Here is a 26,373-nt window from a genome sequence, read left to right as displayed (position 1 = left end):
AGTGGGGATATATGAGTGGAAAAAGAAATGGGGCAGAGAAAAAGAAGGTATTATAATAAAAGGTGCCTCAGTGAAACCTTTAAAAAGTTCAAGGTAGAGCAATTTGGAAGGATTTTTAAGTGGGTATGGCTAAAATATCACCTGAGAAATACCAACTATGGTTCTAGTGTTAGGGCAAAGGTAAATATGCACTGGGTTACTACAGAGTCTACACAAAGGCAAAAGATTGTACAAAAGGCACAGTATTACCTAATGGCAAGTGTAGTCTTCAAGATTCTTGGAGACTTAAATCCTGACTGAAATCCATCATGGAGCCAGAGGGAGGCTATACTAGACAAGCAGAAGCACTTTTATACAATCAATCAAAACACCCTACTTTCTCTCATGATAGAAGGTTGGTTGGATTCATGGTGTAATTTTAGGTATAAAAATAATACCAAACATGTTTTCATAAAAAAGATTGTTAATGTCTGATAGTTGTAAACTTGGAAGTGCTAATGGAAGTCCTTATGATGGGAAAAATTTAGGCAGAAATGAGTCATCTCTGTTGCCTTTAGATCCAGGACTATTTTCAGGGACTTTATATAAAGAACAGGTGGCACAAATTCAAGTGGTAGTAAATCATCCAAATGCTTCTTCTCTCGATACCCACATTTTTTTCTACTTATTTCCTAATTTTCAGCAAAGTGAAGAGAGGGCAAGAGAACTACAAAAGAAGGGCCAATAGCTGCCTGTCTTGGCAATACAGAAGGCAAAACAAACAGACAAAAAAGCAAAATTTACCTGTCAGTCCTATCCTTACCACACATCAATCAACTAAAAGTGCTCACAGTTTGCAACCTTTGTGAAATTGTAAGGCTCATTAATTCACTTGATGACTAATTGTAGCCTGGTTTAATTAATTGTTTCCACTACTGGCATTAACATCCCTGAAAATACCAAGTGCTGAAAAAGTAAGCATGTTTCCATAGTTGAGACGATTTCACCAAGTATGGAACAGGAACAGGTATGCTGCTTACCGTGGTCCAAGATATAAAACACATTGCTCTTCCCGCTGCATTTTCTCCAGCGCTTTATCGATTCCAATTGGAATGTCGTGGTCTTCTCCTTCACCAACGATGAATACCACATCTCTGCAATCAAACATCCGTTCGCCACAGCGACCTTCCAGGTGGACTGAGGGAGAGACAGGAGAGTCAACAAAAGGTGCCCCAGACCTGGCTTGCTCAGTGAAGTGATGCATAAGTGGATGGCAGTGCAGCCATAGCATGTTCCCTTTCTCATTTCCTCAAGAGACATACTCAGCATACCTCGTCAAAGCTGAGTCTGCCCCATTCTGACAGTTTATGAACAACCATATTTCTTTCTTTTTTAAGTTCAGACTTATAATTACTGATGACTGTATCACTAAGATAGCTTAATGGGTAATGAAACAAACTGGAAATGTAGACTTAGTGTAAGCCTACAAAGTGACATGGGTTTTTGGCCTATGATAAGAGGTCAAGAAATACTAAATTATTTAATAGGTAATTATCAAAGGATCACACATTTAATATCAAGTATATGATGGCTTAAATCTGCATCTTGGCTTCAGATGCTTGAGTCAAAGAAAACAACTGAGTGACTATTTGCACAATACTATAAAAAGGTTAACTGAATGCACAAGCTCTTTTTTCTTTAAAAGTCCTAATCTTGTGTCAGGGATTGATTTGGGTGATGAATGTACCACTATGTAATGGTACTGTAAACAATCGAAAGTACGATTTGTTTTGTATGACTGCGTGGTATGTGAATATATCTCAATAAAATGAAGATTAAAAAAAAAAAAAAAAGGGAAAGTTAAAAAAAAAAAAGAAGAAAAACAAGGAAAAAAAAGATGTAGTGCCCCCTTGAGGAGCCTGTGGAGAATGCAGGGGTATTGGCCTACCCCACCTTGATGGTTGCTAACATGACCACAGACATAGGGGACTAGTGGTTTGATGGGTTGAGCCCTCTACCATAGGTTTTACCCTTGGGAAGACGGTTGCTGCAAAGGAGAGGCTAGGCCTCCCTATGGTTGTGCCTAAGAGCCTCCTCCCGAATGCCTCTTTGTTGCTCAGATGTGGCCCTCGCTCTCTGGCTAAGCCAACTTGAAAGGTGAAATCACTGCCCTCCCCCCTACGTGGGATCAGACACCCAGGGGAGTGAATCTCCCTGGCAACGTGGAATATGACTCCCGGGGAGGAATGCAGACCTGGCATCGTGGGACAGAGAACATCTTCTTGACCAAAAGGGAGATGTGAAAGGAAATGAAATAAGCTTCAGTAGCAGAGAGATTCCAAAAGGAGCCGAGAGGTCACTCTGGTGGGCACTCTTACGCACACTTTAGACAACCCTTTTTAGGTTCTGAAGAATTGGGGTAGCTGGTGGTGGATACCTGAAACTATCAAACTACAACCCAGAACCCATGAATCTCGAAGACAGTTGTATAAAAATGTAGCTTATGAGGGGTGACAATGGGATTGGGAAAGCCATAAGGACCACACTCCACTTTGTCTAGTTTATGGATGGATGAGTAGAAAAATAGGGGAAGGAAACAAACAAACAGACAAAGGTACCCAGTGTTCTTTTTTACTTCAATTGCTCTTTTTCACTCTAACTATTATTCTTGTTATTTTTGTGTGTGTGCTAACGAAGGTGTCAGGGATTGATTTTGGTGATGAATGTACAACTATGTAATGGTACTGTGAACAATCAAAAGTACGATTTGTTTTGTATGACTGCGTGGTATATGAATATATCTCAATAAAATGAAGATAAAAAAAAAAAAGTCCTAATCTTATTCAAAAGTATATTTGAATAAAAGTGGAAAATCCAAAGGCAACATCATCAATAATGAACTTAGCTGTATCTCTTAAATGTAAAGTGTGAAGGAATCAATAGCCTGCTATAACTTCACAAACCCAATTACTTAATAGCCTCCTCTGAAATGTTAAGTGAGGAAAACAATTTCTTGGGGCCTAATTTCCATTCTACCCAAATTCACTTAGCTTATTCCCAGGGTAATTTCATATTAGATAAGGGGCTTTTATCTTATTTCAAGACAAAATAGGACAAATGCACATGGATATGTTCCTTTATCACTTAAGATTCTTTTTCTTCGATAAATCACTCTTTGAAACTCTCCAGATACTTTTAATATTAAGGATGTTTATTCCCGTTTTAGTTTCCTAGCTATTAAAACAAATACTGAACAATGGGTTGGCTTAACAGCAGGAATTTATTGGCTCATGGTTTCAGAGGCTAGAAGACTAGCTTCTTCCTGGGGTTGGTATCTTCTGGTTGGCCAGCAGTCTTAGGGTTCTTGGCTTTTCTGTCAACATGGCAATTCACGTGGTAACATCTTCTCCTTTCTCTTCTGGGTTCTGTTGACTTCCAGCTTCTGACTTCTCCCGTGGCTTCTCTCCTTTTGTGTCCAATTTCCTCTGCTTTTAAGAACTTCAGTCATATTGGATTAAGGCCCACTCTCATTCAGTCTCACCACAATTTATCTAGTAACATCTTCAAAAGTCCTATTTACAAGTGTGTTCATACCCAGAGGACCAGTGGTGGGGACCTGAACATGCCTTTTGTAGGGGATATCATTCAATCCCCAATAGTCCACCCTCTGAAACCCAAAAAGACATGGTCTTCCTACATGCAAAAATACATTCATTCCATCACAACAACCCAAAAGCTTTAAGTCATTTCAGTAACAATGCAAAGTACCGGGTCTCATCAAAATTAATTATGGGTGTGGTCTATCCAAGGGCAAAATTCCTCTATCTGATGAACCCATGAAACCTAGAAAACAAGTTATCTGCTTCCAATATACAGTGGTGGACAGCACAGGATAAACATTCCCACTCCAGAAGGAACAAATTGGAAGGAAAGCAGGGTCATGAGTCCCAAAGAAGTCCAAAATTCGGCAGGGCAAACTCCATAGTATTTCAAGGTTTGAGAATTTCCTGTTGCAAGATGCTTTGTCCCCTGGATCTGATGGAGCCACAGCCCCCACCTCTTCCAAACAACTGCAGTGGCCAAACTCTCCCTGAACACTTGGGAGTAGGCCCCACCCTCTCCAAGCATCAGAATGGTGGCCAGGCTCCCCATGACTGCCAGGGCACAGATCCTACCATCTCTTACCACTGGGGTAGCAGGAACAATGGGTGCAAGGCCTGCCCCTTCTAAGTGCAGGGTGCAGGGGTGGTCGTGACTTTTCCACACACATGGGTGGGCCCATTCTCTTGCCTGAGATCTCTTCAGTCCAGACCTTTGCTTACAATGTTCTGCCTATGAATTCATTCTTCCTTCATTTCGTTCCTTCTCTTTCCCCTTCTGTCCAGGCTGGCAGTGGTTCTGCTCATGCAAATTCTGTAGAAAACTTGTCAGCTTTGCATGCAGTTCAAGTGAATCCAAACCAACAGACATTAGAATTTTCCACAGATCCTTCCAGGATAACTGTATTTCTAATCCTGACTTGCACTGAAATGGCTGACTGGACCCAGGTTCAAGCACAACTTTTTTAGCAAAGGATTGTTCAGTTAAATCCTCACAGGTAACCCCGTTCTCTGGAGACTTGCTTCCTAGAAGCTCAGGGAGGTCCCTGATGGAGCTGCTTCTGGCCCTAGTCTCAGAGCACACCATCTGCTTAGGCTGCAAATTTTCAAATTATTAATTGCTGGTTTCCTTGTGTTTAAGAGTGCAATCCTCAGTTTATCTCTTTCCTCTTCTCATTTCACTATAAGCTGCAAGAAGAAACAAGGCTGCACCTTCTACATTTAGCTTGAAAATCTCCTCAGTTAAATATGCAAGTACATTGCTTTCAAATTCTGCCTTCCACCTGACATCAGAACTCAATTTCATCAAGTTCTCTGCCACTTTATAACAAGGATAACCTTTTTCCAATTTCCAGTTGTGCCGGTTTGAATGTATTATGTCCCCCAGAAAAAGCCATATTCTTTGATGCAATCTTGTAGGGCAGACATATTAGTGGGGATTAAGTTGGAACGTTTGGATTAGGTTGTTTGCATGGAAATGTGCCCCACCCAACTGTAGATGACAACTCTGATGAGATACTTCCATGGAGGCATAGGCCTTGATCAGTGGAGCCATATAAATGAGCTGACAGGCAGAGGGAACTCAGTGCAGCTGTGAGTGATGTTTTGAAGAAGAGCCACAGTCAAGAGGGACTCTGAAGGAATGCACAGGAGCCACAGATGAGAGAGAGTTTGAGGACGGCTGTTGAAAGCAGACTTGCTCCAGGGAAGATAAGAGAGGAAAAACACTCCAAGAGCAACTAAGAGTGACATTTTCGAGGAACTGCAGCCTAGAGAGGAACGTCCTGGGAGAAAGCCATTTTGAAACCAGAACTTTGGAGCAGACACCAGCCACGTGCCGTTCCAGCTAACAGAGGTTTTCCGGACACCACTGGCCATCCTTCAGTGAAGGTACCCGATTGCTTGGACACTTTATGGCCTTACGAATGTAACTGTGTAACCAAATAAACCCCCTTTTATAAAAGCCAGTTGATCTCTGGTGTTTTGCATTCTGGCAGCATTAGCAAACTAGAACACCAGTGCACAGACATCATTTCTTAGGCCTCTCTGGACGTCCTTTAATGCCCATATTTCTTTTTTTTTTTTTTTTTTTTTTTTTTTTTTTTTTAATCATCATTTTATTGAGATATATTCACATACCACGCAGTCATACAAAACAAATTGTACTTTCGATTGTTTACAGTACCATTACATAGTTGTACATTCATCACCTAAATCAATCCCTGACACCTTCATTAGCACACACACAAAAATAACAAGAATAATAATTAGAGTGAAAAAGAGCAATTGAAGTAAAAAAGAACACTGGGTACCTTTGTCTGTTTGTTTCCTTCCCCTACTTTTCTACACATCCATCCATAAACTAGACAAAGTGGTGTTTGGTCCTTATGGCTTTCCCAATCCCATTGTCACCCCTCATAAGCTACATTTTTATACAACTGTCTTCGAGATTCATGGGTTCTGGGTTGTAGTTTGATAGTTTCAGGTATCCACCACCAGCTACCCCAATTCTTTAGAACCTAAAAAGGGTTGTCTAAAGTGTGCATAAGAGTGCCCACCAGAGTGACCTCTCGGCTCCTTTTGGAATCTCTCTGCCACTGAAGCTTATTTCATTTCCTTTCACATCCCCCTTTTGGTCAAGAAGATGTTCTCCGTCCCACGGTGCCAGGTCTACATTCCTCCCTGGGAGTCATATTCCACGTTGCCAGGGAGATTCACTTCCCTGGGTGTCTGATCCCACGTAGGGGGGAGGTAATGCCCATATTTCAACCATCATTCTGTTCATGATGAATTATGTATTCCCTAAGATGACACAAACTTTCTCTACAGCTCTCACTCATTTTTGACTCCTCACAATTCTTCCAGTCTCTACCATTTCACAATTCCAAAGCAATACCCCACTTTCTGGTAACAAAAACAGTTTTAGTTTCAAGCTTCTGGCTTCTCTCCTTCTGTGTTCAATTTCCTTTCCGCATAAGGACTTCAGCCATGTTGGATTAAAGCCCACCCTCATTCAGTCTGGCCACACCTTAACTGATAACATCTTCAAAGGTCCTATTTATAAACAGATTCACATCCACAGGACCAGGGGTTGGAATCTGAATATGACTTTTGTGGGAGACATAATTCAATCCCGAATAATTCCTGTTTATTTAGGTCTTTGACTCAATAAAAATAGAGGGTTGTACAGTAGCACAACAGCCACCAAGCAGTATTATAATTTTCTGTATAAGAAAATACTTTATCCTACTCTTGTAATATACTGTCTTAGATTCAAGTTTAAAGATTTCCTAAAATACCTCTTTTCAAAGACTCATTGATTTACTTTAGATCAATAGCTTGCTTTACAGACTAAAAGTCACTTCTCTTATATTCCTTCCATGTCCAATAAGACAATTATTGTTTTGAAAATACAAATTCAATTCCAACCCACTCTACTTTTGAGATATATGATTTCAAAGGTCCCTTACAGCTCTAAAATTCTATGTTTCTATGACCCAGTAAGTAATATAACTCTCAATATAGGCCAGAAAAGAGCTTCAACACTCATTCCTGCAGTTAATCATTTGATCAGATTTCCTTTAGCCAAGGCTGGGGGAATGAGAGAAATTATGACGAGTAAACAGCGGTAGTGTAGACACCACGGACCAAAATGTCACCTGGACATTTAATTTATGCTTTGAAGTTCTCTGCCCTTTTCCAATTTATTAGGATTAATACCATCCTGTTTTATACCCATCACAGACTTAGGATGGTGGCTCGGAAGCTTTGGCCAAACTAGAGTGGGTCTGACTCAGGAGGAGTCAGCCCTTCCAAACAAGGGCTGGAGCTAGACTGGACCACAGGGTGTGGCTAGTATAAAGGCATTTTGTTCTATATCCTATGCTCATAAATGCAGATGATTCCCTGTTACACTCATTTCTGGAATGTTCTAGAGGGAATAAAAATTAATTAATTTGTAGCAATTTAAAGTTTTCCTAAATCAGAAAATATTTTAAAAATAAATTTGACTATTATTTTCAAATACACACATACTAGAGAAATTCTCCAGGGAGTTTAAGGCTTAAGATCTTTTTACTAGAGTCAAAGCTGATGTTTCTAAAGGGGTTGTGAATTCTGAAAAGTTTGTGTTCCTAAATATTTTAAAAACTGCCCAAGAATTTGATTTAGACTAATGGATGATACTTTTCATGAAAAAAGATTTGCTGAGCAAAATGAATTTCAGCCCACACAATGTGAAACACATCTCAAGGGCATTTATTATCCTAGTAGTTCATAAATAGTTAAAAGATCTTTTTGGCTGAGGTTTATGTTAGAAGTATCATCTTCCTCCCTAAAGGAGAGTACATTTAGTGGGGAGGAAACTATCAGTACATTCATTGTGGCTTTTGGTTGATCAAGTTTGAATGTGTTTTCAAAACAGGAAATCCAGAGACTCTGAAACGTATTCCTGCTTGTTTGTCAGTTTCCTAAAGCTGGTTTATGGCTTAATGCATGTACTTGATATTAAAATCATACATAAATAATTTCAGAAGTGTTTTTTGGATGTGATAACCCATCATATTAAAAAAAAAGATTGCCTAGTAATAAACATACTGGTAAAGATAAGTGAAGCAAGTGAACAAGCAAAAAAAAAAAAAGGTTCAAGTCAAACTATAATGAAGGCATAATTAAGAAAATAAAGCATCCACGGCAGCTGATCTCTCTGAGAGAAACAAAAAAATGACAGAACCAATGGTTGAGACCACCTAATGGGAAGGTAAAATTTTGCAATAGCTCTTATAAATACTATCTTAGATATGGACTAATCTTTTTTCTGGTAAATCGAACTCTTCCACATTGGACCTCAACAAGCACTACTTACAGTATTGTAAAATCTTAACCTGATACACACACATACATCTATACAAACATAAGGACATATACATATACATATATATATGTATATCAGTTTATATGTATATATAAAAATCACCTTTTAATACTGACAATATCTGGAATATCAAAGCAAGAGGCAGCATCATAGCTTCAGAGTGTACACAGCTCACTGTTTCTTTACATCTACAAAGAGCAAAGGCTATTGCTCTGTTAACCGGTTTCTAAACTTGTAACACTGGCATGACAAGTTCTACAAGACTGACAAGAACTCACACACCACGATGGAGCCACAGAAACACCGATGGAGCCACAGAAACACCTGCCGACTGCCACAGTAAGAAACCCTCACAGTAGTGACAGATGCAGATATGCCTCGTTCCTCTGAATCTAGTTATCCCTTTTATACTGTTTCAACAATTACTACCAAAGAAAACCATGGAAGACCTGCAGTTGCTTCTGACCTTGCATCTCTTAATGCAAATCCTCACTTAATAAATATTTAATAATATCCATCATGACTCACTGGGAGCATGGCCTCTAGGGCTCAGGAGGTCTGTTGCTAATCCGAACCAATGTGATTTACAGGAAGTAAATGATCTATGACGTGCCCAAAGACAATAAAAGTGCACACAGGATGCTTCTACTTAGGGCGTTTTTGGTAAAGAAAGAAATAAACAAATTAAAAAGAGACAGCATTTTCTCTCCTTTAAGTCTATATAACTCAAGGGTGGGGGGAGGCTTCTCTCCTTAAAGTCTATATAACTCAAGGGTGGGGGGAGGCCTCAACCCCACAAAGTCAAACCAAACCAAATTACCAAGCTTAGCTGCACAATCTGAGTGTAACCACATCAAGTGAGGACGGTCTGCCGGCAAAACATCACTTAAACTGGAGCTCTGACTTATTGTTCTCTTACTGCCCTAGAGCAATTTTGTTTTGAAGAGCACAGAACACCCTGTTCTGAATGTGGCTGGCACATGAACTCAATGTGCTGACAGCAATTTGTACTCCGATTAAAATAGGGGGAAAAAGGAAAGACAGTGCATAGCAGTAACAAAAACTGGAATGCAAGAACCCAAAAACTGTACAATTTGTGTTTTAGGAAGCAAAACTGAGAAAGAGGCTCCATAACTTTAAAAAAAAAGTGCTGTCAAAGCTCCAGCCTAAAGACGTTAGCTCTGGTAAGTGTCTGTTTTTTCCTTTTCTAATTATAGTAGTTAGTGTCTAATAGCTTTGCATTCATTTCCAAAACAATTACTGGGTCATGGGATTTGAATGGGAATGTTGTAATGGCATTACTACCAGACAAGACTGGTCACTTGGCCAGAGAAAACCAGGTTGTAACAGGTTACTCCCACTCGACAAAGGTTTTCTCTGCTGCCTCATTCATGCCAAATGAATCTCCCTTTCTGCCTGTGTCTCCTGCCTAATAAGCCAGGGTATCCAATAGAGAGTAGGATTCAGTAACCCCCTGAAAAGGAAAATGAGGAAACACAGATGAATTTCTAAAACAGCAGAGACTGATTAGAAAAGAAATGGCTCCCATCAGGCATGGCAGTCAAATTCCCCCCAAATCTGCCTCCCTTCCTCCACTGTACCCATTTTGTTCTCTTTGAGATGAACAAACACCACTGTAGGATTGTGTATGGAACTGAGGGGCAGATGCCAACTGAGGGCAGACATGGAACATATTCTATTCTTGAATAGACTAACATTTATGCAAATAGCTTATATTCTTTATTCTAGACAGAAAGCATATGCCTAGCAATAAATTCTACACCAACACAAACCCTCACTACTCTTCTCTGAACACCAGCTTAGCACAGAGTGTGGACTTTAGTCAGACCTGGGTTCCAGTCATTCTGCCACTTTATTGCCACTTTAAAAGGGGGAAAACAATACTAGCTAACTCATAATTTTTGAGAGGAGTAAATTAGATACTAAATTAAAAAGCATTTGGCCCAATACCTGACATTCATTCATTCATATGTCTGTGTGTCTACCATGTGAAAAAAATTGTGTTAAGTGCGGATATAAAGAGTTGAACTCATTGATTATTTTCCTGCAATAAGTGGTAAGTTAGACCCGATGAAACACGATTTCGAACTCTGTATAAAAAAATAATTAATGGCTTTGCAGAGAGAGCTGTCAAAATATGAATAAACTCCTAGTGGACAAAGGCAATCAATGTCATATGTTTTTTGAACCTCAGTGTCCACCACACAGTTCAAGGCCAGAAAGTAAATATTTATTCAATAACTAATCTGAAAACAGGGCATTAAGGAAAAGGGTAGTGATTTTCACTAATTTATAGAAATTTTCCCTTTTTAATCTATTAGTCCTCCTATTCCAGGAGGCAATTCCGATTCTTTACCAGTATGAAGCTTTTGTTTTTTTATATACTATTCTAAAGTGCTACATTGGCTGTTTTATTTTGCAACAAAAAGACTATCCTCTACCAAGATTTTACTTCACCTGAAGATCTGAAGATACTGTCTTAAAAGAAAGAAGCTATATGAAGCCAAGATATTTGGAAGAATAAACATGTGTGTCCATCTTAGACCAAATGTCACACTATATCACTGTGTTGTAACACATAATAAAATGGTTTCAAGAATTGTCTCTCTCTTCCTGGACTTATTTGCCAGGACATTCACAAATAATTCGAAAGCATGTGTAAAACAAACTCACTGGAAAAAAAAAACAAAAAACAAAACAAACCTTATGGTTCTATCAGATCTCAACATAAGCATACTTGAAATCTTTCCTCTATTTTCAATTTTTGGAACCACTTTGGTTTTGGTTTCATTTATAAAGAGCACATAGTTCGATTTTATTGTTTTAACCTAATTTTTGCCTTTAAAGTAAGTGATTTTATCCCATCCACATTTTTTTTTTGTTATCGTCGATGTGACTGGTTTTATTCCTCAAGTCTTATTTTAGGTTTTATATACAATATTTTCTTGTTATTTTTTCTCTATGACTTTTGCTGGATTGATTAAGTTTTTCTTGTTCCTTTATTTTCTGACCCATCAGGTGGTTTAGAAGTGCTACATGCTTGTCAGTACCTTCCATTAAATTTCTAATAAAATTTATTATTTAAAGACATATTTTTAGCAATGCCAAGAGTTAATCAGCATAATCTCTCCTGTAATAAAATAATTTTAGACAATTTGCTTACTCACTCCGTTTCATACCCCTACCACATTTTGTTAAAATGACCAGGAATGTAGATCTAGACTATTAAATTATTAATATTACTTTTAAAAATAATTTATTTTAAATTATGGTAAAATATACATAACAGAAAAAGCAGTTTAAAGGGGACAATTCTTTAACATTAAGTACATTGAGAATACTGTGTAATTTTTACCTCTATTTCCAGACTATTTTCATCATCCAAAACCAAAACTCATACTCAAATAACTCTCCATTTCCCTCCTCCCCTCACCTCTACCTTCTGTCTCTATGAATTTGCTTATTCTAAATATTTTATATAGGAGAAATCAGACAATATTTGTCCTGTTGTTCTGGCTTATTTTACTCAACATGCCTTCAAGGTTCATCCATGTTGCAACATGTACCAGCTCTTCACTTCTTTTTACAGCTGAATAGTATTCCATTGTATGGTTATACCACAGTTTTTCCACTCATCCATTGATGAACACTTGGGTTGTTTCCACTGTTTTGCTATTATGAATAATGCTGTAATGAACACTGGTATAAAAATATTTGTCTGAGTCTCTGCTTTCAATTCTTTTAGGTATATATTTAGGTGTGAAATTGCTGGGTCATATGGTAATTCTATATTTAACTTTCTGAGGAACCACCAAACTGTTTTCCACAGTAGCTGCACTATTTTACATTGCCACCAACAATGCACGAGGGTTCCTATTTCTCTGCATCCTTGCCAGTGTGTTATTTTCAGTTTTTTTGTTAACAGCCATCCTAGTGGGTATGAGGTGGTATCTCAGTGTAGTTTTAATTTGAGTTTCTCTAATGGCTAATGATGTTGAGCATCTTTTCATATACTTATTGGACATTTGAATATGTTCCTTGGAAGAATGTTCTATTCAAATCCTGGGGTCATTTTAAAATTTGATTATCTTTTTATGGTTGAGTTATAGGGGTTCTTTATATATTCTGGACATTAAACCCTATGAAGATATATGGTTTCCAACTATTTTCTCCCATTCTGTATATTGCCTTTTGCTCTTCTTGACAATGTCCTTTGATGCACAAAAGCTTTAAATTTTGATGAAGTCTATTTTAGCTACTTTTATTGTTGCTTGGGCTTTAGGTGTAAAATCTAAAAATTCATTGCAATTACTCCATTACTGCCTTTTTATGTGTTAAGTTGCTTTTCTCTTCTTTCCTTTTCTCTATATATTTTTAAATTATTTTCCAAGTGGTTACTTTTGTAATCAGAATGACGTCTTAAACTACTAACCTAGTTTCACTAGTACCAACTTAGTTTCAGTAGCATACAAACTCTTCACTCCTGTATCTCTTTTCTGTCCCCTTTATACTCTTATTATCTCAGATTACATCTTCATATATTATATGCCTGTTATCAAATATTTAAAATGCTATTTTACATATTTGCCTATTAAGTCATATGGGGCTAGGGCCAGCAGTTACAAACCAAAAGTAAAATGATAGAGAATTTTATACTTACCTATGTAATTTTCTTTACCAATGTTCTTCATTTCTTCTCTGGTTTTAAGTTACTGTCTAGTTTCCTTTTATTTCAGCCTGAAGGACTCTATTTAACATTACTTATAGGGCAGGTTTTAGGGGTAATGCACTCTTTTAGCTTTTGTTTATCTGTAAATGTCTTAATTTCTCATTTTTAAAGGATAATTTTAGGAATGCAGAATTCTTGGCTGAGAGTTTTTTTTTTAAGGACTTTAAAAATGTTATCCCACTATCTTCTGGCCTCCATGGATTCTGATGAGAATCCACTATCAATATTATTGGGGATCCCTTGTATTTGACAAGTTGCTTCTCTCTTGCTGCTTTCAAAATGCTCTCTGTCTTTGGACTTTGACAATTTTATTATAATGACTCTTGATGTACATCTCTTACAGTCTGCCCTACTTAGAGTTCATTAAGGTTCCTGAATATGTATATTCATGTCTTTTGTCAGATTTTGGGTGTTTTTGGCCATTATTTCTTCAAATACTTTTTCTACTCTGTTCTCTCTCTCTCGTCTTTCTGGGACTCCAATGATACATATATTGGTACACTTGATGGTGTCCCACAGGTCCCTTAGGCTCTGTTCTTTTTGCTTCCTGCTCCTCACACTGGATAATTTCAATTGTCTTCAAGTTTGCTGATCCTTTCTTCTGACTATTCAAATCTGCTGCTGAATCTGTCCAATGAAGTTTTAATCTCAATAACTATACTTAGCGGCTCCAAAATTTCCTTGGTTCCTTTTTATGATTTCCATCTTTTTATCTTGTTCAGACAACATCTTCCTAATATCCTTTGGTTCTTTGTATATGTATATCCAATTCCCTTGCATTCCTTTAGCTCATAAACATATGTAAGACAGTTTATTTAAAGTCTTTCATTAATGTATGAATAACGTATGAACTTCCTCAGGGATGGTTTCTGGCATCCTTTTTCCTGTGAATGGGCCATACTTTCCTGTTTGTGTGTTTTGTAATTTTTTTGTTGAGAACTGGACATTCTGAGTATTATAAATTTTCCCATTCTTCTCAGAGTGCTAAATGTTGTTCTTTGTTTTTTTCTGTTGTTGTTGTTTGAGGGCTGGAGCTGTCAATTTGTTACTTTTCCAAACCATTTTTCCTCCCGTTGAGAAATGCAAAGAGAAAAGAGGAAAAGAAAAGGGTACTGCCTCCTTAAGACTCCTCTGCCATTTTTGCCCAAGAGGGTTTGGAACAATGGCTACCCTCAGAGCTGGGCCCCTGGTAATCTGAAGTAGCTGATCAAAAGCAGTGATTAGAGATCTGACTATACAAACCCCAACTCCCCATACCAAAGATCTTGGGGAACTAAGTCTTTATAGCCCACCTTGGCACCAGCAAGCTGTACCAGATGCCCGGGCTGCAGTCCCCACTGTGGGCTGCCACACCACTGGGGGACGGGGGTAGTAGCCACTGTACATGGGATGTAATTCATCAATGATATTATGGAAGTTTACAAGCTTCTTCCTTCAGCTCTTCTCTGGATGCTGCACAGTAGTCCACTACACTCCAGAGTTTCAAAGTAGTTGATTCAGACAGTTCCTGCCAGTTCAGTAATTCTTTTGGTGGCGGGGCTGACACCTGGAGCTTCAACTCTGCCATCTTGCCACAATCCTCCTCTAAATAAAAAATATTACCTTTAACATTACTGCTGTACCATTTTAGGAATCTTTCAAAATAAATATATTCAATTTCAATGTCATATTATGGAAATTATTTCTTTGCTGACTATTGTTTCTTATGCCTTGAGTCTTCACATCTTGGCATTATTTTTGTGAATGCTTTAGAATATTCTCCAGTTTGCTTTTCAGAAAGGATATAAGACTGCATATTCAAAAATGTTGCTTTTGTTTTCATCCTTAGATTATTTTTTCAGAGTATAGAATTCTAGATTCAAACTACATATAGCTATAGAAAGTATTCAGAGCATTGTCTTTTAGTATTTAGTGTCAAAGATGAGAAGAGACTTATCATTCTGATATGCATTGCTTTGCACACAGCTTGTTTCTCTCTGGAAGAGTTCAGATTTTCTTTTTTAGCTTTGGAATTCAGAAATTTCACCAGGTTTGTACCTAAGTGAAAAACCATTCATTCCCGTTTGCCATCGTCAACTGGCTCTTTCAATTTTAAGACTCTTCTTCCTTCCTAGGAAATTTTCTTCTATTACATGTTTTGCATACCATCTCTCCTTGATTTATCATCCATGTCTCCTAATTTTTCTTTCATCTCTGTTGTTTTGCTCTATGTTCTGAGATATCATTGACTATCTTTCAGATTCACCAATCCAGATTTCAGGGACTGTCCATTTTGCTTTTCAACCCTTTCCCTGAGTTTCAATTTTGATAATCATGTTCTTAACTTCCAGAAACTTTCTTGTTTTCTTTTGCTTTTTCACAAAAGCTTTTTTTTTTTTTTGGCTTATGAATTTTAATATCCTGTTAAATGTTTCTGAAGATGGTAATTTATTTTTAAAGTTCCCTTCTATTTCTTCTCTCAGTCTACCTTAGTGCTTCTTTTTCATAGTATTTGTCTGATCACACTATAAAGGAAGGATTCAGAATGACCAAATGATTATAGTTATCTGGTACAGGTTTTCTAAGCATTTGGATGTGTTTCCATGGCACGTCTTTTCTAAATGGATGGGTTAATGGTGGGTTTCCATGGGTGAAGATTCCACAAATATTTATTAAGTACTTATTATGTTCTGAGCATGATGTGCACAGGAAGGCTGGAGCCACCCTTCCCCACTGCAGATGTATGAAAAGGTTTTATTTTGGGAACAGAACACTTGTGAATATTTACTGCTATGCAAAGCTGCCTTTTACCTCTTTTATTTTTCTTCCCTCCAAATCTGTTTTAGACATTCAAAGATGCTTTAGGTTCTAAATTCTCTAGCCCTAATACCCATGCCAATACTTTGAGTCTTTTGAAGCAGATCGTTATTTTATTTTAGAAACTTGACCTTACTGCTTTAACCTGGGGGCAAAAGTCACAGGCCTAGACCTTAGAGTAATATTGCTCAATCCCTGCTACAAATTAGAATTACCTGGGAGTTTAAAAAAGTACCATGTTTGCAGTTCCATCCTTTGAGATTATTATTTAACTAGTCTGGGCTGAGGCTCAGTCCTCAGGATTTTAAAAATCTCCCCAGGTGAGTCTAAATGCAGCCAAAGTTAAGAACTGCACTAGAAGTTTACTGGCCCAGCTGTTCTACGCTGTTTTATAACAACCCTGAAGATTGCCCCATAGCCTACTTTGGCTCCCTTGCACCAGCTGACTGTGAGCTTGGAGTTCTGCCCCAGCTTGATGAGAAGAACAGTATGTACCTCTGCAGAGGTCTATTCTACACCTGTTTTGGGTTGGATTTCCTGACTTTAGTTTCCATCAGTCCAATTTCATCTACTTTATGTATTCCAGAAATTCTTCATAATTTCTGATCAAATTCTTACACTCTATTTTCTAGCACTACTATGGATTTCTTCCTCTTTTTAAAATTACACATTTTTTTCACCTATCATTCCAGTGATGAGAGGGAAGGGAGGTACTCCAACAACTTAAACCTGCAGATCACTCTTGAAATTTTCACCTTTGAAAATATGGCCAATTGTTTGCATTTTCTGTATTCAATTAGGCTGAAAGCACTACGAGGCAAGAGAGCCACATAGCAATGACATTTTGATGTGCCTACTCCAATTACTGAAGCTATGGGAGACATGGATTTTGGGAAAAAGAAACTGGTAGAGCCTTATGTCAGTTAGATTGGATCCTCTAAGAAAGTAAATCTTACATGTAATTATGTAGCTTTTACTGGCAATTAAACAAAAGTATGATGACTTAAGAATAAGTCATTATAACAACATCAATTAGAGTACCTTAGAACACCGTGAATTTTTTTAATGGAAAAAGGACAACACTGAATAAAAATTACAAGATGGTCACCTTAATTGGTGAAGTGAAAATGCACACTGCAAAAAAATCTAAACATTGATTTGGAAACATTAGGATCCTGATATAGAGAATTAAAATCAAAATTTTTTCTGAAGGAATAAATCCTGTCAAACTAACCTAAGTTCTCTCTTCCACATAGAGGCAAATAAATTATGAAAAGGAAGCAAAAGAAGATGGCAGACTGGTGAGCTGTAAGTTTTAGTTACTCCTCCAGGAAAGTAGGTAAAAAGCCAGGAACTGCGTGGACTGGACACCACAGAGCAATCTGTCTTTGGGCATACTTCATACAACACTCATGAAAATGTCGAACTGCTGAGATCAGCGAAATCTGTAAGTTTTTGCGGCCAGGGGACCCGCACCCCTCCCTGCCAGGCTCAGTCCCGTGGGAGGAGGGGCTGCCAGCTCCGGGAAGGAGAAGGGAGAACTGCAGTGGTAGCCCTTCTCGGAAACTCATTCTACTGATTCAAATTCCAACCATAGATAGACTGAGACCAGACAACAGAGAATCTGAGAGCTGCCAGCCCAGCAGAGAGGAGACAGGCATAGAAAAAAAAAAATAACACGAAAAACTCCAAAATAAAAGCAGAGGATTTTTGGAGTTCTGGTGAACACAGAAAGGGGAAGGGCGGAGCTCAGGCCTTGAGGCGCATATGCAAATCCCGAAGAAAAGCTGATCTCTCTGCCCTGTGGACCTTTCCTTAATGGCCCTGGTTGCTTTGTCTATTAGCATTTCAATAACCCATTAGATCTCTGAGGAGGGCCCTTTTTTTTTTTTTTTTTTTTTAAATCCTTTTTTCTTTTTCTAAAACAATTACTCTAAGAAGCCCAATACAGAAAGCTTCAAAGAATTGCAATTTGGGCACGTCAAGTCAAGAGCAGAACTAAGAGAGTTCTGAGACAAAAGGCAATAATCCAGTGGCTGAGAAAATTCACTAAACACCACAACTTCCCAAGAAAAGGGGGGTGTCCGCTCACAGCCACCATCCTGGTGGACAGGAAACACTCCAGCCCATCGCCAGCCCCATAGCCCAGAGCTGCCCCAGACAACCCAGTGTGACGGAAGTGCTTCAAATAACAGGCACACACCACAAAACTGGGCGTGGACATTAGCCTTCCCTGCAACCTCAGCTGACTGTCCCAGAGCTGGGAAGGTGGAGCAGTGTGAATTAACAAAGCCCCATGCAGCCATAATTTCAGCAGACTGGGAGCCTCCCTACACAGCCCAGCAGCCCAGAACTGCCCTGGGGGGACGGCACTCACCTGTGACATAGCACAGTCATCCCTCAACAGAGGACCCGGGGTGCACGGCCTGGAAGAGGGGCCCACTTGCAAGTCTCAGGAGCCATACGCCAATACCAAAGACTTGTGGGTCAGTGGCAGAGACAAACTGTGGCAGGACTGAACTGAAGGATTAGACTATTGCAGCAGCTTTAAAACTCTAGGATCACCAGGGAGATTTGATTGTTAGGGCCACCCCTCCTCCCCGACTGCCCAGAAACACGCCCCACATACAGGGCAGGCAACACCAACTACACACGCAAGCCTGGTACACCAATTGGGCCCCACAAGACTCACTCCCCCACTCACCAAAAAAAAGGCTAAGCAGGGGAGATCTGGCTTGTGGAGAACAGGTGGCTCGTGGACGCCACCTGCTGGTTAGTTAGAGAAAGTGTACTCCACGAAGCTGTAGATCTGATAAATTAGAGATAAGGACTTCAATAGGTCTACAAACCCTAAAAGAACCCTATCAAGTTCAGCAAATGCCACGAGGCCAAAAACAACAGAAAATTATAAAGCATATGAAAAAACCAGACGATATGGATAACCCAAGCCCAAGCACCCAAATCAAAAGACCAGAAGAGACACAGCACCTAGAGCAGCTACTCAAAGAACTAAAGATGAACAATGAGACCATAGTACGGGATATGAAGGAAATCAAGAAGACTCTAGAAGAGCATAAAGAAGACATTGCAAGACTAAATAAAAAAATGGATGATCTTATGGAAATTAAAGAAACTGTTGACCAAATTAAAAAGATTCTGGACACTCATAGTACAAGACTAGAGGAAGTTGAACAACGAATCAGTGACCTGGAAGATGACAGAATGGAAAATGAAAGCATAAAAGAAAGAATGGGGAAAAAAATTGAAAAAATCGAAATGGACCTCAGGGATATGATAGATAATATGAAATGTCCAAATATAAGACTCATTGGTGTCCCAGAAGGGGAAGAAAAGGATAAAGGTCTAGGAAGAGTATTCAAAGAAATTGTTGGGGAAAACTTCCCAAATCTTCAAAACAACATAAATACACAAATCATAAATGCTCAGCGAACTCCAAATAGAATAAATCCAAATAAACCCACTCCGAGACATATACTGATCACACTGTCAAACACAGAAGAGAAGGAGCAAGTTCTGAAAGCAGCAAGAGAAAAGCAATTCACCACATACAAAGGAAACAGCATAAGACTAAGTAGTGACTACTCAGCAGCCACCATGGAGGCCAGAAGGCAGTGGCACGATATATTTAAAATTCTGAGTGAGAAAAATTTCCAGCCAAGAATACTTTATCCAGCAAAGCTCTCCTTCAAATTTGAGGGAGAGCTTAAATTTTTCACAGACAAACAAATGCTGAGAGAATTTGCTAACAAGAGACCTGCCCTACTGGAGATACTAAAGGGAGCCCTACAGACAGAGAAACAAAGACAGGACAGAGAGACTTGGAGAAAGGTTCAGTACTAAAGAGATTCGGTATGGGTACAATAAAGGATATTAATGGAGAGAGGGAAAAATATGGCAAACATAAACCAAAGGATAAGATGGCCGATTCAAGAAATGCCTTCACGGTTTTAACGTTGAATGTAAATGGATTAAACTCCCCAATTAAAAGATATAGATTCGCAGAATGGATCAAAAAAAATGAACCATCAATATGTTGCATACAAGAGACTCATCTTAGACACAGGGACACAAAGAAACTGAAAGTGAAAGAATGGAAAAAAATATTTCACGCAAGCCACAGCCAAAAGAAAGCAGGTGTAGCAATATTAATCTCAGATAAAATAGACTTCAAATGCAGGGATGTTTTGAGAGACAAAGAAGGCCACTACATACTAATAAAAGGGGCAATTCAGCAAGAAGAAATAACAATCGTAAATGTCTATGCACCCAATCAAGGTGCCACAAAATACATGAGAGAAACACTGGCAAAACTGAAGGAAGCAATTGATGTTTCCACAATAATTGTGGGAGACTTCAACACATCACTCTCTCCTATAGATAGATCAACCAGACAGAAGACCAATAAGGAAATTGAAAACCTAAACAATCTGATAAATGAATTAGATTTAACAGACATATACAGGACATTACATCCCAAATCACCAGGATACACATACTTTTCTAGTGCTCATGGAACTTTCTCCAGAATAGATCATATGCTGGGACATAAAACAAGCCTCAATAAATTTAAAAAGATTGAAATTATTCAAAGCACATTCTCTGACCACAATGGAATACAATTAGAAGTCAATAACCATCAGAGACTTAGAAAATTCACAAATACCTGGAGGTTAAACAACACACTCCTAAACAATCAGTGGGTTAAAGAAGAAATAGCAAGAGAAATTGCTAAATATATAGAGACGAATGAAAATGAGAACACAACATACCAAAACCTATGGGATGCAGCAAAAGCAGTGCTAAGGGGGAAATTTATAGCACTAAACGCATATATTAAAAAGGAAGAAAGAGCCAAAATCAAAGAACTAATGTATCAACTGAAGAAGCCAGAAAATGAACAGCAAACCAATCCTAAACCAAGTAGAAGAAAAGAAATAACAAGGATTAAAGCAGAAATAAATGACATAGAGAACAAAAAAACAATAGAGAGGATAAATATCACCAAAAGTTGGTTCTTTGAGAAGATCAACAAGATTGACAAGCCCCTAGCTAGACTGACAAAATCAAAAAGAGAGAAGACCCATATAAACAAAATAATGAATGAAAAAGGTGACATAACTGCAGATCCTGAAGAAATTAAAAAAATTATAAGAGGATATTATGAACAATTGTATGGCAACAAACTGGATAATGTAGAAGAAATGGACAATTTCCTGGAAACATATGAACAACCTAGACTGACCAGAGAAGAAATAGAAGACCTCAACCAACCCATCACAAGCAAAGAGATCCAATCAGTCATCAAAAATCTTCCCACAAATAAATGCCCAGGGCCAGATGGCTTCACAGGGGAATTCTACCAAACCTTCCAGAAAGAACTGACACCAATCTTACTCAAACTCTTTCAAAACATTGAAGAAAATGGAACCCTACCTAACTCATTTTATGAAGCTAACATCAATCTAATACCAAAACCAGGCAAAGATGCTACAAAAAAGGAAAACTACCGGCAATCTCCCTAATGAATATAGATGCAAAAATCCTCAACAAAATACTTGCAAATCGAATCCAAAGACACATTAAAAAAATCATACACCATGACCAAGTGGGGTTCATTCCAGGCATGCAAGGATGGTTCAACATAAGAAAAACAATCAATGTATTACAACACATTAACAAGTCAAAAGGGAAAAATCAATTGATCATCTCAATAGATGCTGAAAAAGCATTTGACAAAATCCAACATCCCTTTTTGATAAAAACACTTCAAAAGGTAGGAATTGAAGGAAACTCCCTCAACATGATAAAGAGCATATATGAAAAACCCACAGCCAGCATAGTACTCAATGGTGAGAGACTGAAAGCCTTCCCTCTAAGGTCAGGAACAAGACAAGGATGCCCGCTGTCACCACTGTTATTCAACATTGTGCTGGAAGTGCTAGCCAGGGCAATCCGGCAAGACAAAGAAATAAAAGGCATCCAAATTGGAAAAGAAGAAGTAAAACTGTCATTGTTTGCAGATGATATGATCTTATATCTAGAAAACCCTGAGAAATCGACGATACAGCTGCTAGAGCTAATAAACAAATTTAGCAAAGTAGCGGGATACAAGATTAATGCACATAAGTCAGTCATGTTTCTATATGCTAGAAATGAACAAACTGAAGAGACACTCAAGAAAAAGATACCATTTTCAATAGCAACTAAAAAAATCAAGTACCTAGGAATCAACTTAACCAAAGATGTAAAAGACCTATACAAAGAAAACTACATAACTCTACTAAAAGAAATAGAAGGGGACCTTAAAAGATGGAAAAGTATTCCATGTTCATGGATAGGAAGGCTAAATGTCATTAAGATGTCAATTCTACCCAAACTCATCTACAGATTCAATGCAATCCCAATCAAAATTCCAACAACCTACTTTGCAGACTTGGAAAAGCTAGTTATCAAATTTATTTGGAAAGGGAAGATGCCTCGAATTGCTAAAGACACTCTAAAAAAGAAAAACGAAGTGGGAGGACTTACACTCCCTGACTTTGAAGCTTATTATAAAGCCACAGTTGCCAAAACAGCATGGTACTGGCACAAAGATAGACATATAGATCAATGGAATCGAATTGAGAATTCAGAGATAGACCCTCAGATCTATGGCCGAGTGATCTTTGATAAGGCCCCCAAAGTCACTGAACTGAGCCATAATGGTCTTTTCAACAAATGGGGCTGGGAGAGTTGGATATCCATATCCAAAAGAATGAAAGAGGACCCCTACCTCACCCCCTACACAAAAATTAACTCAAAATGGACCAAAGATCTCAATATAAAAGAAAGTACCATAAAACTCCTAGAAGATAATGTAGGAAAACATCTTCAAGACCTTGCATTAGGCGGCCACTTCCTAGACTTTACAACCAAAGCACAAGCAACAAAAGAGAAAATAGATAAATGGGAACTCCTCAAGCTTAGAAGTTTCTGCACCTCAAAGGAATTTCTCAAAAAGGTAAAGAGGCAGCCAACTCAATGGGAAAAAATTTTTGGAAACCATGTATCTGACAAAAGACTGATATCTTGCATATACAAAGGAATCCTACAACTCAATGACAATAGTACAGACAGCCCAATTATAAAATGGGCAAAAGATATGAAAAGACAGTTCTCTGAAGAGGAAATACAAATGGCCAAGAAACACATGAAAAAATGTTCAGCTTCACTAGCTATTAGAGAGATGCAAATTAAGACCACGATGAGATACCATCTAACACCGGTTAGAATGGCTGCCATTAAACAAACAGGAAACTACAAATGCTGGAGGGGATGTGGAGAAATTGGAACTCTTATTCATTGTTGGTGGGACTGTATAATGGTTCAGCCACTCTGGAAGTCAGTCTGGCAGTTCCTTAGAAAACTAGATATAGAGCTACCATTCGATCCAGCGATTGCACTTCTCGGTATATACCCGGAAGATCGGAAAGCAGTGACACGAACAGATATCTGCACGCCAATGTTCATAGCAGCATTATTCACAATTGCCAAGAGATGGAAACAACCCAAATGTCCTTCAACAGATGAGTGGATAAATAAAATGTGGTATATACACACGATGGAATACTACGCGGCAGTAAGAAGGAACGATCTGGTGAAACATATGGCAACATGGATGAACCTTGAAGACATAATGCTGAGCGAAATAAGCCAGGCACAAAAAGAGAAATATTATATGCTACCACTAATGTGAACTTTGAAAAATGTAAAACAAATGGTTTATAATGTAGAATGTAGGGGAACTAGCAGTAGAGAGCAATTAAGGAAGGGGGAACAATAATCCAAGAAGAACAGATAAGCTATTTAACGTTCTGGGGATGCCCAGAAATGACGATGGTCTGTTAATTTCTGATGGATATAGTAGGAACAAGTTCACAGAAATGTTGCTATATTATGTAACTTTCTTGGGGTAAAGTAGGAACATGTTGGAAGTTAAGCAGTTATCTCAGGTTAGTTGTCTTTTTCTTACTCCCTTGTTATGGTCTCTTTGAAATGTTCTTTTATTGTATGTTTGTTTTCTTTTTAACTTTTTTTTTCATACAGTTGATTTAAAAAAGAAGGGAAAGTTAAAAAAAAAAAAAAAAAAGAAAAACAAGGAAAAAAAAAAAAGATGTAGTGCCCCCTTGAGGAGCCTGTGGAGAATGCAGGGGTATTCGCCTACCCCACCTCCATGGTTGCTAACATGACCACAGACATAGGGGACTGGTGGTTTGATGGGTTGAGCCCTCTACCATAAGTTTTACCCTTGGGAAGACGGTTGCTGCAAAGGAGAGGCTAGGCTTCCCTATATTTGTGCCTAAGAGTCTCCTCCTGAATGCCTCTTTGTTGCTCAGATGTGGCCCTCTCTCTGGCTAAGCCAACTTGAAAGGTGAAATCACTGCCCTCCCCCCTACGTGGGATCAGACACCCAGGGGAGTGAATCTCCCTGGCAACGTGGAATATGACTCCCGGGGAGGAATGTAGACCCGGCATCGTGGGATGGAGAACATCTTCTTGACCAAAAGGGGGAAGTGAAAGGAAATGAAATAAGCTTCAGTGGCAGAGAGATTCCAAAACGAGCCGAGAGATCACTCTGGTGGGCACTCTTACGCACACTTTAGACAACCCTTTTTAGGTTCTAAAGAATTGGGGTAGCTGGTGGTGGATACCTGAAACTATCAAACTACAACCCAGAACCCATGAATCTCGAAGACAGTTGTATAAAAATGTAGTTTATGAGGGGTGACAATGGGATTGGGAAAGCCATAAGGACCAAACTCCACTTTGTCTAGTTTATGGATGGATGAGTAGAAAAGTAGGGGAAGGAAACAAACAGACAAAGGTACCCAGTGTTCTTTTTTACTTCAATTGCTCTTTTTCACTCTAATTATTATTCTTGTTATTTTTGTTTGTGTGCTAATGAAGGCGTCAGGGATTGATTTAGGTGATGAATGTACAACTATGTAATGGTACTGTAAACAATCGAAAGTACAATTTGTTTTGTATGACTGCGTGGTATGTGAATATATCTCAATAAAATGATGATTAAAAAAAAAAAAAAAAAAAGAAAAGGAAGCAAAAGATCACAATACAGTAAGCCTTTTGATCCAGCCCATAATGTTATACTTCTGAAAAAACAAGCAAACAAACAAAAAACACAAATTAACCTGGAGACATGTGGTTTAGGTATGATCACTATTAAGAAGATAAATAATTAATTTGAAGATTGTTATTAAAGACAAAGACAAATTAACTACAGGTTGTAAGTCGACCTTGGTAAAGCCAGAAAGATATGCTGATGGTTTGGATGTAGAATATATGAACAAGTGAGGAATGAAAGATTTCTTTCCTTAAATCCACTTGAGGGAAGAAAAGCAAGTTCTATAAACACAACATAGAGGGGAAGAAAAGGATATGAAATGTCAACCATGTACTGGCTCCTTTCTTCAACTCTCACAACATCCTTGTTATTATTATGCCCATTTTACAGATGAGAAAACTAGATGCTCATTGCTAAGGAATTTGTTTAAAATCATAAAAATATCAGGTAGTGATCCTAAAATTCAAAACTCAAGTCTGTCATTTCCAAAGCCTGTTTTTCCCCCACTACTTCACTGAACCTTTACAAAGAAGTGACAGAAATTTAGTAATTCCTATGGATATATAATGATAGGCTGTAATGAGTGCTCAGTGTATTACTGTTCTCTTTCACTATCAGGCTGGCAGTAGTTGTAGGATTTTATACATCGTTTTGAATCTAAGTGTACTGGGTGATACCACAGAGGAAGGCAAATTGGTAAAGAGATTTCAAAAAGAACAAGATGATCTTGGCTTCTTACAGAGACTACCTTTAAAGCACATCCTCCTTCAACATAGCTAACTTGTTTCAGAGGGAAAGAAGGACAACTTAACCTTGGAAATGGAAAATTTTAAAAGATTTTTATAAAATTGATTTGTTCCAGAAGACAAGAAAGGGCTTTTGGAAGAAAAAAATAAATAAACCATTTTCTCAATTTCCAGCAAAGTACTTCTAAGAAGGTAAGACAAAAGATCAGTCATTGCTCTTTCTTAATATATTTGGAAACAAAATAAATAAATATACAAATAAAACTATATAAAAGATCAAATATGTCAAAAACATTCTGTCTATATCACGCCACCCTTTACACAATAATAAAGGTGACACAGGGGGTGGGGAACATGTATCTGATCACAGTTCTAAAATAGAAATACAGGAAGAATAAACCAGAAAACAAATGAGATTGGTTACCTACAGGGGATAGGTAGCAACAGAATAGAAATGAAGGTAGTAAGGATGAGGGGAGGATAACACT

The 26,373-nt window shown here is 38.2% G+C and overlaps 1 protein-coding gene across 3 annotated transcripts in view; it reads right to left on the bottom strand.

Annotated features, from left to right (window-relative positions):
• The window catches only part of FKBP5 (FKBP prolyl isomerase 5), a 129,099-nt gene that overhangs the window by 19,211 nt on the left and 83,515 nt on the right, over window positions 1-26,373 (bottom strand). For all 3 annotated transcript variants that reach the window (XM_037842905.1, XM_037842903.1, XM_037842904.1), the window contains one exon: window positions 1,020-1,176. In XM_037842905.1, coding sequence (XP_037698833.1) covers window positions 1,020-1,176 — 157 coding nt within the window. The remainder of the gene's footprint in view (window positions 1-1,019; window positions 1,177-26,373) is intronic.

This window comes from Choloepus didactylus, chromosome 7, assembly GCF_015220235.1.
Source record: "Choloepus didactylus isolate mChoDid1 chromosome 7, mChoDid1.pri, whole genome shotgun sequence".
Taxonomy (NCBI): Eukaryota; Metazoa; Chordata; class Mammalia; order Pilosa; family Megalonychidae; genus Choloepus; species Choloepus didactylus.
The sequence above is the reverse complement of the archived record's forward strand: the minus strand, read 5'-3'. Positions and strand labels throughout refer to the sequence as shown.